At 34.6% G+C, this 14,080-nt stretch overlaps 1 protein-coding gene across 2 annotated transcripts; it reads left to right on the top strand.

Annotated features, from left to right (window-relative positions):
* Positions 1-7,865: 7,865 nt before the first annotated feature.
* On the top strand, positions 7,866-11,073 carry LOC120078678 (uncharacterized vacuolar membrane protein YML018C). Of its 2 annotated transcripts, none has more exons than XM_039032977.1 (4): positions 7,866-8,119; positions 8,336-9,020; positions 9,117-9,540; positions 10,417-11,073. In XM_039032977.1, exons 2-4 carry the CDS (start codon positions 8,490-8,492, stop codon positions 10,731-10,733), a joined length of 1,272 nt encoding a protein of 423 aa, XP_038888905.1. In that variant the 5' UTR covers positions 7,866-8,119; positions 8,336-8,489; the 3' UTR covers positions 10,734-11,073. The 2 variants fall into 2 exon arrangements, with proteins under 2 accessions (XP_038888905.1, XP_038888906.1); XM_039032978.1 differs by having other exon boundaries at positions 7,866-8,238.
* Positions 11,074-14,080: the final 3,007 nt, after the last annotated feature.

The following is a 14,080-nucleotide window of genomic DNA, read 5'->3' as shown; positions in this document are numbered from 1 at the left end:
AAGCCTTTGTAATTATGTCCAATACAGGTAAATGAGAATAAATGTCCTTAATCTATTAGATTTTTCGTTCTCGAGCCACCTAATTTCCATCCCCAGGCGAAAGCGCGGCACGAGTTTCTTACCACTAGGAGGTCTTCAGTAACGTATTTTGTCTGAGTAACTTGAAACTTTTAAATTGTGGAGAGTATATGCAAGAAGCTTTCTAACGAGGGTAGAATCGGGTTCGAGTAAAACGATTCGTATTAAGTTTCAAGCAAATGATCTATGGTACTGAATGAAGGTGGTGTTACCTTATTCTGGCACACTAATTGGACGCGTTACTAGACGATAGGAAGTTATTAGCAACGATTTCGCGTTTAGACAACGACGAGCTGTCGCAGGCCGCCTGAATCGTCTCTGTACCAAACAATTGTTGATTTTGTAACGAAACGCGACGACAGGTAACAATTTACCTTTGAGTTACTAAAGCGAACGTTTAGTCAGTTACTAAGCATGAAAGCTTGCTTGACACTAAACGATCGTCTAGCACACGCTTTAAACGAACGTTAGCGTGCCTAAGATCGTTTGTGATAAAGATCCGACCTTGACCCGATACAACTATGGGTAATATAAAGATCGATGATTACCCATTGCGATGCTAAGCGACGTTTAGCATCAGTTACAATAGCGATGTAAGCCTTAGCTGACTCTAACATAACGACCATGTTAGTCTAGCTCGGCAACTACTGAGAGCATTAAACTGATTACTGGAGCGACCCGCGATCCGCGTATTGCCAATTCTATCACCCTCATAGCATGAATCACTCTTGATCCCATTACACGCCCATTACGTTCAATGCCATAAGATACAGGAAGAAAAGCCTAATCCGAATACTTCAACATCCTGGCGATCGGACATAGTTCTTCATCTACACGATGCGATGGATCTCAAATAGATTCGTAATTAGTGTAACTCTCTTGAACACATGGGCGATGTCAAACCTTTATAATCATTAATCCTTCCCTCGAAGACGCAAACCCTTTTGCCCCAGAAACTTTGGACAAACAACTCAAGAACTCCAACATTTGTTGAAGATATAACGGACTCTACAATTACGGTCATTTTATTTCCCAACCAAACCAGGCAGGTGCGCTTTCCTCCACAAGATAACCGCAAAATGTAAAGGAATTAACAAATGAGGGCAATTCATCCCGAAAACATCCCATTAAATTCCGGCACATCCATAGCTAGAATTAACATTTAAAAAACCCAGCTTAAGAAAAAAATTAGTGCACTCCACATGAATGTAATAACGCTTATTTCGTTGCAGACATTGAAATTCGGAGTTCTTATCAAAAACGCGTTGGAATTCTTACCGAAATTGAAGCCCGAATCCATTACAAAAGAAGTTCCATAGTGGGTTAGATCGCTCGATTTCACAGTGACCGAAACACAAACGATATACATTCAACACATACAACTACTGCAATATAAAACTCATTTATCAGATGGCTCAGAATACAATAAAACACAAGGAAAGGGTTTATAAACCAATGATAGACTCCTTTTCGGAATGTGGTGAGACCCTAAGTAGAGGAAACCTCCCCACTGATCTACCAGCAACCCCCGGCGAGTATGTTGACTGCCAACAACACGAATCAGAGCGTACACGAGCAATGCAGCGGGGATGACACCAACCACAAGAGAAACTCGGTAATGGCTTGGGCTAAAAAAAAACCCCCCCCCCCCACCAAAGAGTGAGCCTTTGGTGAGTTTGATAGAGGACGGAAGGAGAAAGCGTCGTGTAGATGAAAGGCAAGTGGAGATGAAAGCTCTTCTATCGTATAGCGGAAATGCTTACGTATAGTAGAGCTACAGATCGTGTTAGCCGAAATAGGAAACGATTCGCCTTTCGGAAATATTATGTTATACATCAACGTTAGAGAAGCCCGTGAGGTCACCTAGAAGTTGTTTTAGGAACGAACGAGCTTGCTATCGTAATAGGGGCTCTCGCTGATCGAGGCTTTCAACGGATTCTTTTCGGACAACGCGATAATACGTAATGCACGAACGCATTAAATAAAACGATTCATTGTTTTAATCCGCCAGTTACCATAACCATCGTAGCCAACTTGAACTTTAGCATTTTCACTCCCCTACGTTTCAGCTACGTGGATAATCCCATCACATTATCAATAATTAACAATTAATTTAATTAATAATATAATCATATTAATTGTATATCCTATAGTTTGAATCATAATATCTACTATTACAGTATTTTCTCACTTCACTTGAAATATAGAATCATATTTATTCTAAGGTTTCCTCCGAAAAATAGTGTATCTCATACATTTAGCCAATTATATCATATGATAATTAATTACGTCAAATTATATCATATATATATTGAACTTTCCTCTTGCAATTTTGAACATTTCAAATTTAACCAAAACGAACTGGTTTCTCGACTTTATCCAAGGCCTACCCAGGTGACCTATTGGACTCCGGGCATGAAGCTTCACAAACTGGTACTGTGGAATAGCAAGACTAAGACTCTTTAGCCACGAAATCCACCATCGCGGTTAACTGTCAGTATTCCACTGTAAGACACAAACTGAACTTCGGTTCCTTTACTTTAAATTTATATATTAATTTCTGTCATGTCAAACCGGACATATAACCAATCATGAGTACAAATGACCCTCTCAATCTCGTAAGTATACACTGGACCAATACTGTTGCGCCCCTGTAGTTAATCTCACTCCTTAAGACCATTGAGATTTCTCCTAATGAGAAGTAATACAACATAGTCCATACTATGTGTGCCGAACACCTACTCGAGCCAATAGAAGATGTATGGTGCCCGGACATTTCGAGTTCATGGCCCAATACAACACAAGGGCACGTTAATGTGTGAACACCTCTCGGGCGCAGAGAAGATGTAGGTGGCCACATAGTTCAAGGCCCTAAAAATCAGCGCCTTAAGCCGGCAGCCATCTATCATTACGCGCCATCTTTCGGGGAAGGAGTTGAATTCAACATCTTGTGTAGCTGGTTCCCCAGCTCCACAAATCAGTATAAATCCCAAGAGTGGTAGGTTGAATCGGGCGACCTGGCTACTCCGTACCCATACAAATCAAAAGGATTGACCGCCCTCAATGGCAGGAGTTCCCAACTCACTCAGGATTGAGATCATGTTACCTATGGTCATCCTAGTGAAGTGAAGTCTCTGTCATGAACGGTGTTATATAACGAGACATTAACACTTCGTGGTCAGGTCTTATTCAAACTCTTTGTATCGGACGCCCCCGCTCGCATGTCCCCAACACGAATGATCAGGATCAGACCATCTGTGATAAGTCACAACACTTGTGACCATTCCACAAAGCGAACCGCGTCCTTAGCGTTATCAAGATAAAGTTTCCCTCCTTTATCCATTTACTACAGACCATTTTGGTTATCACTCAAGACATGATCCACTTGTATGTCACCACATACATGCTTGAGTCACATACAAATAACTAGGGATTTTATGTTTACTGGTTTTTGGTAAAGCACATAAAACAAATAACCGAGCAAAACAACAAGATGTGAAGTAAATATCATATATTAACTATCATAGGTGTTTGTATATACTGTTTACAAACTATAGAACACAAGACTTTAGGGCATCAACCTCAACAATATAAATATGATTTGTATTAAATAAAGGAGAAAGAACTATGGTTTAAATATTACATATGATGTGATATTAAAACTATAAGTTATAAATATAATATGATAAGTTGGTTATTATATTTATCTATAATAATAAGACAAATATAAGATAATTATGGGTGGTTATTTGGTTTCTCTTTTAACCGTGCATGAAGTGGGAGGTTATATTCAGTTTTTGTTAACTGAAGAATAAAATGAAAAGTGTTTTCATTTTACATAGAGATCGCTTCATTTAGTGAATTACTAATCGTTTACTCACGAGAGATTACACGATAGCCCTCACAAGAGACTAAACGATAGCAAGAGATTTACTAAACGATCTAGCGAGAGACTAAACAATCGTGTAGAGTGAGATTTGCTAAGTGATTGGCTAGGCGATTCTCACAAGAGCGAGATTTTCTAAACGATCAAGTACTCTCAGTTTATGCGATAGACAAAACCTTCTCCTACTTACTTGATCGTGTAGTTCGATCATTTTATTCCTCCTTCCCTCTACCAAATTCACATAGAGCCCACACCTCCTGAATTCTCACTCCGAGAATACCAAGGTTGCCGAGTGGAGTGTCGAAGGGTGTTTGTTCAATGAGCAGATTGTTTGTGATCTGAACAACAGTAAGAGATTGGCTAGACGATTGTAGCGACAACGAGAGATTTACAGAAGAAAAGTTCTTCAAAGGTATGTCTCTCATTCCTTCTGTATTTGATTACTTAAGCATGTTATAATTTTGTATAAGATGCATAACTGTTCTATATGTTTGTGAATGTGTTTAATTCTTTTACAATGGGCTTGGAAAGATCTTGCTTCCGCTCATTGGTTTTCTTCAATAAGAGTTCCTTTAGATTTGTACAATGATTTAAATCAGACAATAACGATGCATTCCATGCATTTCTTTTTCCAACTTCATAATTTCTCCCCCTAAAGTTAGAAAATTTGTCTCATGAAAATGACAATCAGCAAATCATGCAGTAAATAAATCACCAGTCAAGGGTTCAAGATATTTAATAATTGATGTGGAATCATATCCAACATACATTCTTAACCTCTTTTAAGGATCCATATTAGTACGTTGTGGTGGAATAATTGAAACATATACTGCACATCAAAAAAATTCTCAGATGGAAAATATTTGGCTCATGGTCATTGAGCTAATTGTAATGGTGAGTACTTATGATAAGCTATTGGCCTAATATGTATAAGTGATACAATATGCAAAATAGCATGACCCTATACAGATGTAGGAAGCTTAGCTCTCATAAGTAATGGTCTAGCAATTAATTGCAAATATTTTCTAAATTTCTACTAAACCATTTGTGTATGAACATGAACTACAGGATGCTCAACACTTATCCCAATTGACATATAATAATTATCAAAAGCTTGTGATGTAAATTCACCAGCATTATCGAGACGTATGGTTTTAATTATGTAATTAGAAAATTGTGCTCTTAACTTAATTATTTGAACAAGTAATCTTGTAAATGCAAGGTTTCGACTTGATAATAAGCATACGTGTGACCATCTACTTGATGCGTCTATTAATACTATAAAATATTTAAATGATTTGGGGGTTAATAGGTCCACATATATCATCATGGATTCGTTCCAAAAATTCAGGTGATTTAGTTTCCACTTTAGCTGATGATGGTCTAATTATTAATTTGCCTGAGAGCAAACATCACATGATAATTCATTAGATTGAAGAATTTCCTGGTTCTTTAATGGGTGTTCATTTAAATTCTCAATAATTCTTCTCATCATTATAGACCCTAGATAGGGTTGGCAAAAATCCCTGCTGGTCGGGTCCTCGCTTTGATCAGGGCGGGGAATCCCCAGTTTGACTAGGGATGAGGGTCAAATCGGGGATCCTAACTGGATCTCTGGTCGGGGATGAGGGTCAAACCGAGGATCCTAACTGGATCTCCGGTCGGGGATGGGGCGAGGATGAGGAGAGTATTCCAACCCTAACTCTAGATGACCTAATCTGTCATGTCAAATTGTAAATATATTTGGATTCGTGAACTTCATGTTTATTGTTGCATATATTTCAATTACTCGTATATGAGTATAATACAATCCATAAGATAAAGCAAACAACTTTTCCAATATACTTTTTTTATTTGAGACAATAGATATGATATAAAGAATGTCTGTCTTATTTTTTCTATTAGTCTCAATATGATAACCATTGCAACATATATCTTAAAATTAATTAGATTTATTTTTGATTGACTAGAGAACAATGCATTGTAAATTTTGTTCCTCTATGAAAAATAATTTTTTTTTCCAAATTCTTCAATTAGGTTTGCAGAACCTGATATTGTATTAACTTTTGCTTCCAGCATTGTTATTTTGAAGAAATTTTTTTTTACTTGTCAATTAGGTTCACTGTCTACCAAACATAGATCTCCTTTGTTTATTTTTTAATCACCCAACATATGAAAATGATCCATGTTTCTTCACTAAAATAAAATAATTACAATAAGAAAAACAACACATGGAATATACAAAGGTTAACATTAACTATGAAAAAAAATAAAGATAGATAAGGAAAAAAAATAACATTAAGTCTAGATATTCTCAAAGTAAAAAAAACACTTGATGTTCCATCAACTGTGTCGATTTTCTCTTTGGGAGATTCATAGAAGTCCATCACATCTAAATTTATCATATTGGATGAGTCAAATGTAGAATTATCTTGGTAGGCAAGATTAACTTCCACATTTCCCCCTTTTTTCTCCAGGGAAGCTTGATACATATCAACTAAGTATTTCGATGTATGACAAATTCATGACCAATGGCCAGTCATACCATACTGGAAGCATTTTTATTCATCACCTTTTGAATTCTTATTTTGTGGAACCTTTTCTTTATCATCATCATTTCAAGCGGTTCTTTTGAAATTTGGATGATTAGAACGAGCACCACAAAAATAATAATTATTTTTTCCTCTGCCATGATCACGACCTCAACCACGATTATTAAAATTCACAACATTCACTTCAGAGAATGGTGTTGTTCCAATTGGTCGAGATTCGTGATTTTACATCAATAACTTGTTATTTTGTTCGGCTATAAGAAGACATGAGATGAGTTCATAATATTTAAAACTTTTCTCTCGATATTGCTATGCAGGAGCATATTCGACATGAAAAGTAGAAAATATCTTCTCTAACATATACACATTTGTAATTTTCTCTCCGCATAATAACAATTTTTTTTTATTTTAAATAATGCGGAGTTTTAATCACTTACTGACTTAAAATCTTGTAGCCTCAAAAGCATCAACTCATAACGAGCTTTAGGAAGAATAACTGTTTTTTTATGATTATACCTCTCTTTCAAATTTTTATACAAGATGCGGGGATCTTTCACTATTAGATGTTTCACCTTTAATCCCTCGTGGAGATGATGGTGAAGGAAGTTCGTGGCTTTTGTCTTTTCCTGATTTGATGTCGTATTCCCTTCTATGATTGTTTCCCCAAGGTTCATTGCATCCGGATGTATTTCGGCATCAAACACACACTATAAATAACTTCTATCATTAATGTTAATGATGGAGAATTCTAGTTTTGTAAAATTTGTCATGGTAACACTATTACACGACGTTAGATTTCTATTAGAAATTTAGTATATATCAAACATACAAAATACTATTTAGTTTATTAATTATAAGAAAGAGGGAAAAAATATACCTTTAATGGAGAAAATAACATGGACTTGTATTGATAACATGTTGTAAAATCGAGAAGCGCAACAAGAGCACGGATATGGAGAAAATATAATATAATAATATATAAATATAATAATGATAAATAAATAAAATAAAATATATGAAATTTAGAAAATATAGAAGATGGAAATTTGGAATAGATTTTTCTCACCAATGTGCATGTATTACAAAACCCACAAAATATCACTATTTCTAAACAATTTGACAAGTAGAAGGTGGATTACATGTTCCATATATATAATCTGTAATCTTGATTCACACGGACAATACATGGAGTAATGGGCAAATGTTAGGTCTCACTTATATATTATGATATTTATAATAAAAAAAATATTATTTTAAACTTTATTTTTAAAACCCAAACCCTAAAAATGAGATGGTTTTCAATAGAAAATTTAGAAGAAGAAAAAACATTAAAAAGAAATTACGTGGATGTATGATGTATCTTTGACGAACACTCCATTGACGATTCTTGGTGTTAAAAGTCACTGAAATTGCCATGACGTCGAAAGAATATTTTCTTCCAATCTCTTTGGGTTTCTGTCGATTCGCCGCCGTGGTGAACTTTTCTTCTCCGATTCTTTCATTCTACAGCTTGAATCGTCATTAGCCCAAAATTCCCGTGGTTTCAATCTCCCAGATGCATCTGTTTCACAAGGATTACAAAATTCGACGACTGGAATTCATGGTGTGTATAGAAAAATGATGATTCTACAAACCTTCTATGGATTCTGATGCATGTGTTCGACTTCCGACCTCGATCGTCATTTTGATTGCAATTCTATTATTTTTCCGTTTTCGATACTTGTAATGTTTACCTTCTTTTGGAATTTGATCGCACTCTGTTATAATTCGTGTTCATTTCTTCTTCCTTGAATTTGAGTGCCTTTTTGGTTACGCGTAGGTTAAATTGCGTCGGAGAGTGGAATTTGTGGCTGCATTTTGTTATAAATACAGAGGAGATTGTCTTTTGACCCTTTAGGTTTTTTGAGGTTGGGATTTGGGATAAATTTCTGGGATAAAGTTGGAGGCTGCAATTGCATTGAGATTTGTAAGAGATGAAAAATGAAGTTTGGAGATGGGGAATCGGTTTGTTTTATATATTTTTGGTTGCAACCATATGGATAGCTGCTAGTTTTGTAGTTCAATCTGTTGTTGATGAAGGTGTTTCACCATTCCTCGTTACATACATCTGCAATTCATTGTTTGTTATTTACATCCCAATTGTTGAAATTGCACGTTTCTTGGAGGATAAGTATGGAAACTTATTTTGGAAAGACAAAAAATTGAATGCATTACAAGAATTAAGGGAGGAACCAGAGCAAGCCATACTTCTTGGAGAAACCATTCTTGTTACAAATGTTGATCATTACAACACTTCAATGCATATGCATAGGGAAGATGGACAACCAATTTTGAAGGGAGAAAGTATTCTGTTAGAGACAGGATGCTCGTCTTATGACAAACAAGTGGATGAAAAAGGGCGTTGGACGCGGATTAGAGTGGCAAAAGTTAGCTTATTGATATGCCCTTTTTGGTTTCTTGCTCAGCTCACTTTTAATCTATCATTGAAATATACTACTGTTACAGTAAGTGATGATCCAGTCCCTTTCTTTTATTATATTGGTCATGGTTGATTTTATCACATTCGATATTATAGCTCCATTTCCTTTGTTTTACTGTAGTCAAATACCATCCTAAGCAGTGCTTCCAGCCTCTTTACGTTTTTGGTTTCTCTAGCATTTTTGGGCGAGAAGTTTACATGGGTGAAGCTCGCTAGTGTTCTCCTTTGTATGGGGGGCACAATAATTGTCAGCCTGGGGGATTCACAATCTGAAATGATGTTGAATACTGCTTCAAATCCTCTACTTGGTGATGTTCTTTCTCTTGTCTCAGCAGCCTTATATGCTGTATACATTACCCTTATTCGCAAGAAACTGCCCGATGATGATGAGACGACTGGCAAAGCTAGTATGGCACAATTTCTTGGGTTCCTTGGGCTTTTCAACCTTGTTATTTTCCTTCCTGTTGCCGTTATAATCAAATTCACCAAAGTGGAACCATTTCACTTGAGGACTTGGAAGGAAGTCGGCATGATTGTTGCCAAAGGTCAGGAAACTTCTTTGCAAGACTTAGTTATTCTTTTTCGTTGACATTGATTTTTTTTTGGGACTGTTAGCTATCTGTACCTATTGGAAGCTGTATGCTTTCTCTTTTGGATGTTTGGAGGTTGGACATAGTAAATCTTGAAAAAACTTACTTTCATAAAATATACATGATTTGCAAGACTCTTTCCCTAGAATATGGTGCACTAGGATTGCAGAACTTTTAGGTGGCTAATTACAACAATGTAAGCACTATTTAGTAAACATTTGAAATTAACTTCCAAGAATCCGATCTCTAATTCATGGTGGTTGGGCACTTAATTATTTTAAACCTACACTCATAGATGCCGTGCATGTATTTTAAACCTACACTCACAGATGCCGTGCATGGAGTGGTTTGAGAAACTTGGTCTCTGTTATTTCAGCCTTCTAATGTAGAGTTTGGGATGACTCTTAAAAATTTTACTTTTAAGCGATGACATGCATTCTACAAGTAATTTTGGAAGAAGCACTAAAAATAATTTGAGTACTTTTTAAGTGTTTTTAATCGGCCAAAACATGTTTTTCACTATCCCAAAGGTCATCCCAAACTTGTAACGTAAGGCAATAAAAATATTGTATTTATAATAACTGCTTACAATTTGCATTTAGCACCCCATAGTGCTTCCATGTTTTCTTCCACTGTTTTCTCGTAGCTCTTGATGAATTTAGTATTGTTTCATTTTCACCACGTTCATTTCACAAATGTTATGTATTTATGGAGAAATAGTTACTTTCTTTTCAAGTTTGTAGGGATTTTTATGTTCTTTTTATCCTTCTTCCACATGTTTGTATCATGTTAATACTTTATGTTGAACTGCGACTTCTTGTTGATGTTCAGGATTGTTGGATAATGTGCTGAGTGATTACTTGTGGGCAAAAGCTGTTCTTCTAACCACGACTACTGTAGCAACAGCTGGTCTCACAATTCAAGTTCCATTGGCTGCCATTGTTGATTCAATAACAGGCAATGCCCCACATCTCATGGATTATCTTGGTGCTGTGGCTGTCATGATCGGTTTTGTTGGCATCAACATTCCATCTAATGCATTTAACTGTTCCAAAGACATCTCTATCGAATTGCCAAGTGAGAGTGTGATTTCCGATGATCATGTTCACACAACATCAGTTAGGCAAGATCCAGCTAGCATTTCATAGTATGCAAAAGCTGGTTTGTATTTGCCATTTTGCACCTGCAGGTTGGGATTAAATCTGCAAAACCGCGCCATACACAGATAGAAGAATGTCAAATAGCTTTTCTAAAAGAATACCATTCTTTTTCCTGATTCAGAAATATGATATACCAGCATAATCAATACATGCTCAAAAGGGTTTTCAGCACATACAGGATGGAAGTAAATATAGCCGTCAAGTAAGAGTTTGTCATCTCTGAAAGAAATAATCTAATTGTGTTAGGGTGAATTGACAGTTTGGTGTTAATATAGATTCATTGGTGTTAATATAGTTTCTCTGTCACCTATTTGCGTTGATTTTGTCATTTTAGTGACTTGGTTGATTTATCTCCTCTAAGTTGCTGTGTGATTCTAGATAGACAAAGTAGTGTTCGAGCTATGTGCATTGACTCGATCGCGTTTGAAGATAGAAGACGCAATTTGAGCTCACAATGTTGTTATGGTAGATTTTTTTGTGTATTGTTATAATGGGATGATTGTTTTGTTTTTGTTTTTATATCATCAAATGATATTTGGTCAAAGTGATGCAAACGTTGTACACTTTAAACAAATTAATCTAAGCTGAATGAGTATAGGATTGTAAAAAGTTGTTCAACCATTCATTTATGTTTATGTTGGCTGATTTATTTCTTGGTAATTGGATTTATTTGCAAAGCTCACATTCATTACTATTAAATGAAGAGCATAGATTAAGATATGAAAGTGAGGCAATCGTAGTGGACATTTACTACCAATGGAATGTCAAATCAAATCTTCTATCTCCCTTTGTTGTACTAAATAATAACAACAATAATAAGGAAAATTTTTAGAGATAGAGAAAATGTTAAATTATTTATAAAAATAGTGAAAAAAATACTGATAGACTTCTATTTATCCGTGATGGAAATTGATAGAAGTCAAATGATTAAATTTTACTATTTTTTTTACACTATTCGATCAATTATACCCTTTGTCCATCGGATTCGTGAACTCCAATGTGACAATGACAATAACTCGAGTGACGGGAGGTTGAATTGTTGTGGATTGTTAGTAACTTAAATTGGGGGAGAGAAGAGATTGTCGTTTCAACAAAACTTGAAACGATTGGAACATCTGAAGAGATTTTGAGAAGGTAAAGAGATTTGTAGAGAAATAGGAAAGAGAATTTGAATTTGTTGAAGAGATTTTAATGTGCTTATTTTGATGGAGAATTTTGGTGGCTCGGGTGCTTAGAGTGAAACTTAACAACAATTTTCAAGCATATGAGGAAACGAGAGTATCAAACCTATTAGACTATCTAGTTGTTTTAAAATGATAATTGATGTCTTAGACTGTCATTATTTTGCTCTTATGCTAAGTGAGAAAAAGGATTTCCAAGACATAAAGAGGCCAAAACTTTTGAATTTCAACTCAAATTTAGTCTATTTGTTTCCTGGAGAAGGCAAAGACAGATGAAGATGATGAAGATGAAGGAAAAAAAGAGAGAGGAGAGAGAGGAAGGGATGTGAGATGAGAGAGAATCTTTATTTTTAATTTTATTTTTAAATTTTTTAATTTTAAAATATTCAATTATAATTATTAATTAAAAAATAATGGGCTAATTGCAACTATTAGCAAACTATGCTCAGATTGCAAGTTGAATGGTGTAATTGTAACCCACTAGGGGATGGTTTATGCAATTTTTCTTAATAATAATAATAATAATAAACTTCTCAAATTCTGAGTGGCAATTTACCAAATCAATCTTTCTTTGGAATATTTAGAAACTACAGCAAAACAGTGAAATAAAAAATGAAATCAATCTTTCTTTGGAATATACCTTTTGAAAGGAGTTTTTTTCTTTTTTTTTTTTTAACGCAATAAGAACAGGAGAGTTGAAATCACTTCTTAGTCGCTTAGACATTCATATGTTAGTTGAATTATATTTATTTAAGTCTTACCTGCCTATCATGCAAAGAAATTTAGGCTAACGGTTTATACTTATTTTTCTTCAATTATATTTAAAAATAGGTTAAAACCACATTAACAAAAATAGTCTTCTTATTCTAAAATTTCAGCAAAGTAGTTGGAAAATTATTTGGCTATGCATAGACAGTAGGGGTGTTCAAAAAATTCGATGATCCGAAAAAACCGATCAACCCAACCCAATCCGTACGGTTTGGGTTGGATTGGATTTAAATAAATGAAAATTTTATGGATTGGGTTGGTTCATGGGTTCACCTAATATAACTCAAACCAACCCGAATTAACCCGGATTTTAAAATATATTTTTTAATTACTTATAGCACAATTATTTATACATATATTGATTTTAATTTTATTTAATTCCAATATTTTTTGAATAATTTATTTTTCAACAACTCTTAAAAGTAGTTTCTTTGCATTTTAGAAATAAAATTTTCACTATATAAATTGAGATTGAGTTGTTAATCTTAATTAAATATATGAAAATAATTAAATTAGATTTTTACATGTTTATGTTTTGCTTCTTTTTAGAACAAAATTTTAAATAAATGACCCGATTAATCCGAACCAACCCAACCTAAATATTTCATGGTTGGATTGGATTGAGTTCATTTTTTAATAAGAGTTATATGGGTTGAAAAAATTTACAAGAACAATTGGGTTGAGTCTAAAAAGTCTTTCAATCTAACCCAACCCAACCCATGAACACCCCAAATGGACGGTTCTAAAATTAAGAATGATATATTCGAGATGATTATGATATATTGGAGATGATTATCTTAGAGGATGACTTTTAGAATATATGGAGGGGAGGAATCAAACCTCTAATAGCCAACTTCGACAACTTAGTGAATATTATTCTATAAAGTTTAATTACAAATTTAGTCCATATGGTTTGCAAAAAGTTCAATTTTTGTTATTATGATTTTAAAAGTTAAAATTCAGTCTTTATGGTTTGATAAAACCTCACAAATAATCTCTATGATTTGATAAAATCTTCATACATAGTCTCTATTTAGTAATATAATTCTAATTAGCTCAAATCACTCGAATGACATCCATTTGTGTTGGTTTTTTTTCACTCTTAACCTCAAATTAATTAATTATAATTAATTAACATTTTGATGATAACAAACCTACTTTTATTTATTCACAATTTGAGTGTTTTGAAGTGTCTATTGCGTCGAGCTCAGAACAACGATTTCAACGCAATTTGAATCGCCCAAAACGGAGCTCAAACAAAGAAGATGTGGTTGAAACAAGTTTAAGGAAAAAATCTCGAGCTGTAATGTGGCAGAATTTTTCTGAAGTAGACGAATTGAAATATGCATGGAAAAGTGACATATGATGGACTTTTGATTTTGATTT

Source organism: Benincasa hispida, chromosome 5 (assembly GCF_009727055.1).
Source record: "Benincasa hispida cultivar B227 chromosome 5, ASM972705v1, whole genome shotgun sequence".
NCBI classification, from domain to species: domain Eukaryota; kingdom Viridiplantae; phylum Streptophyta; class Magnoliopsida; order Cucurbitales; family Cucurbitaceae; genus Benincasa; species Benincasa hispida.
This window is presented reverse-complemented; position numbering and strand designations above follow the sequence as displayed.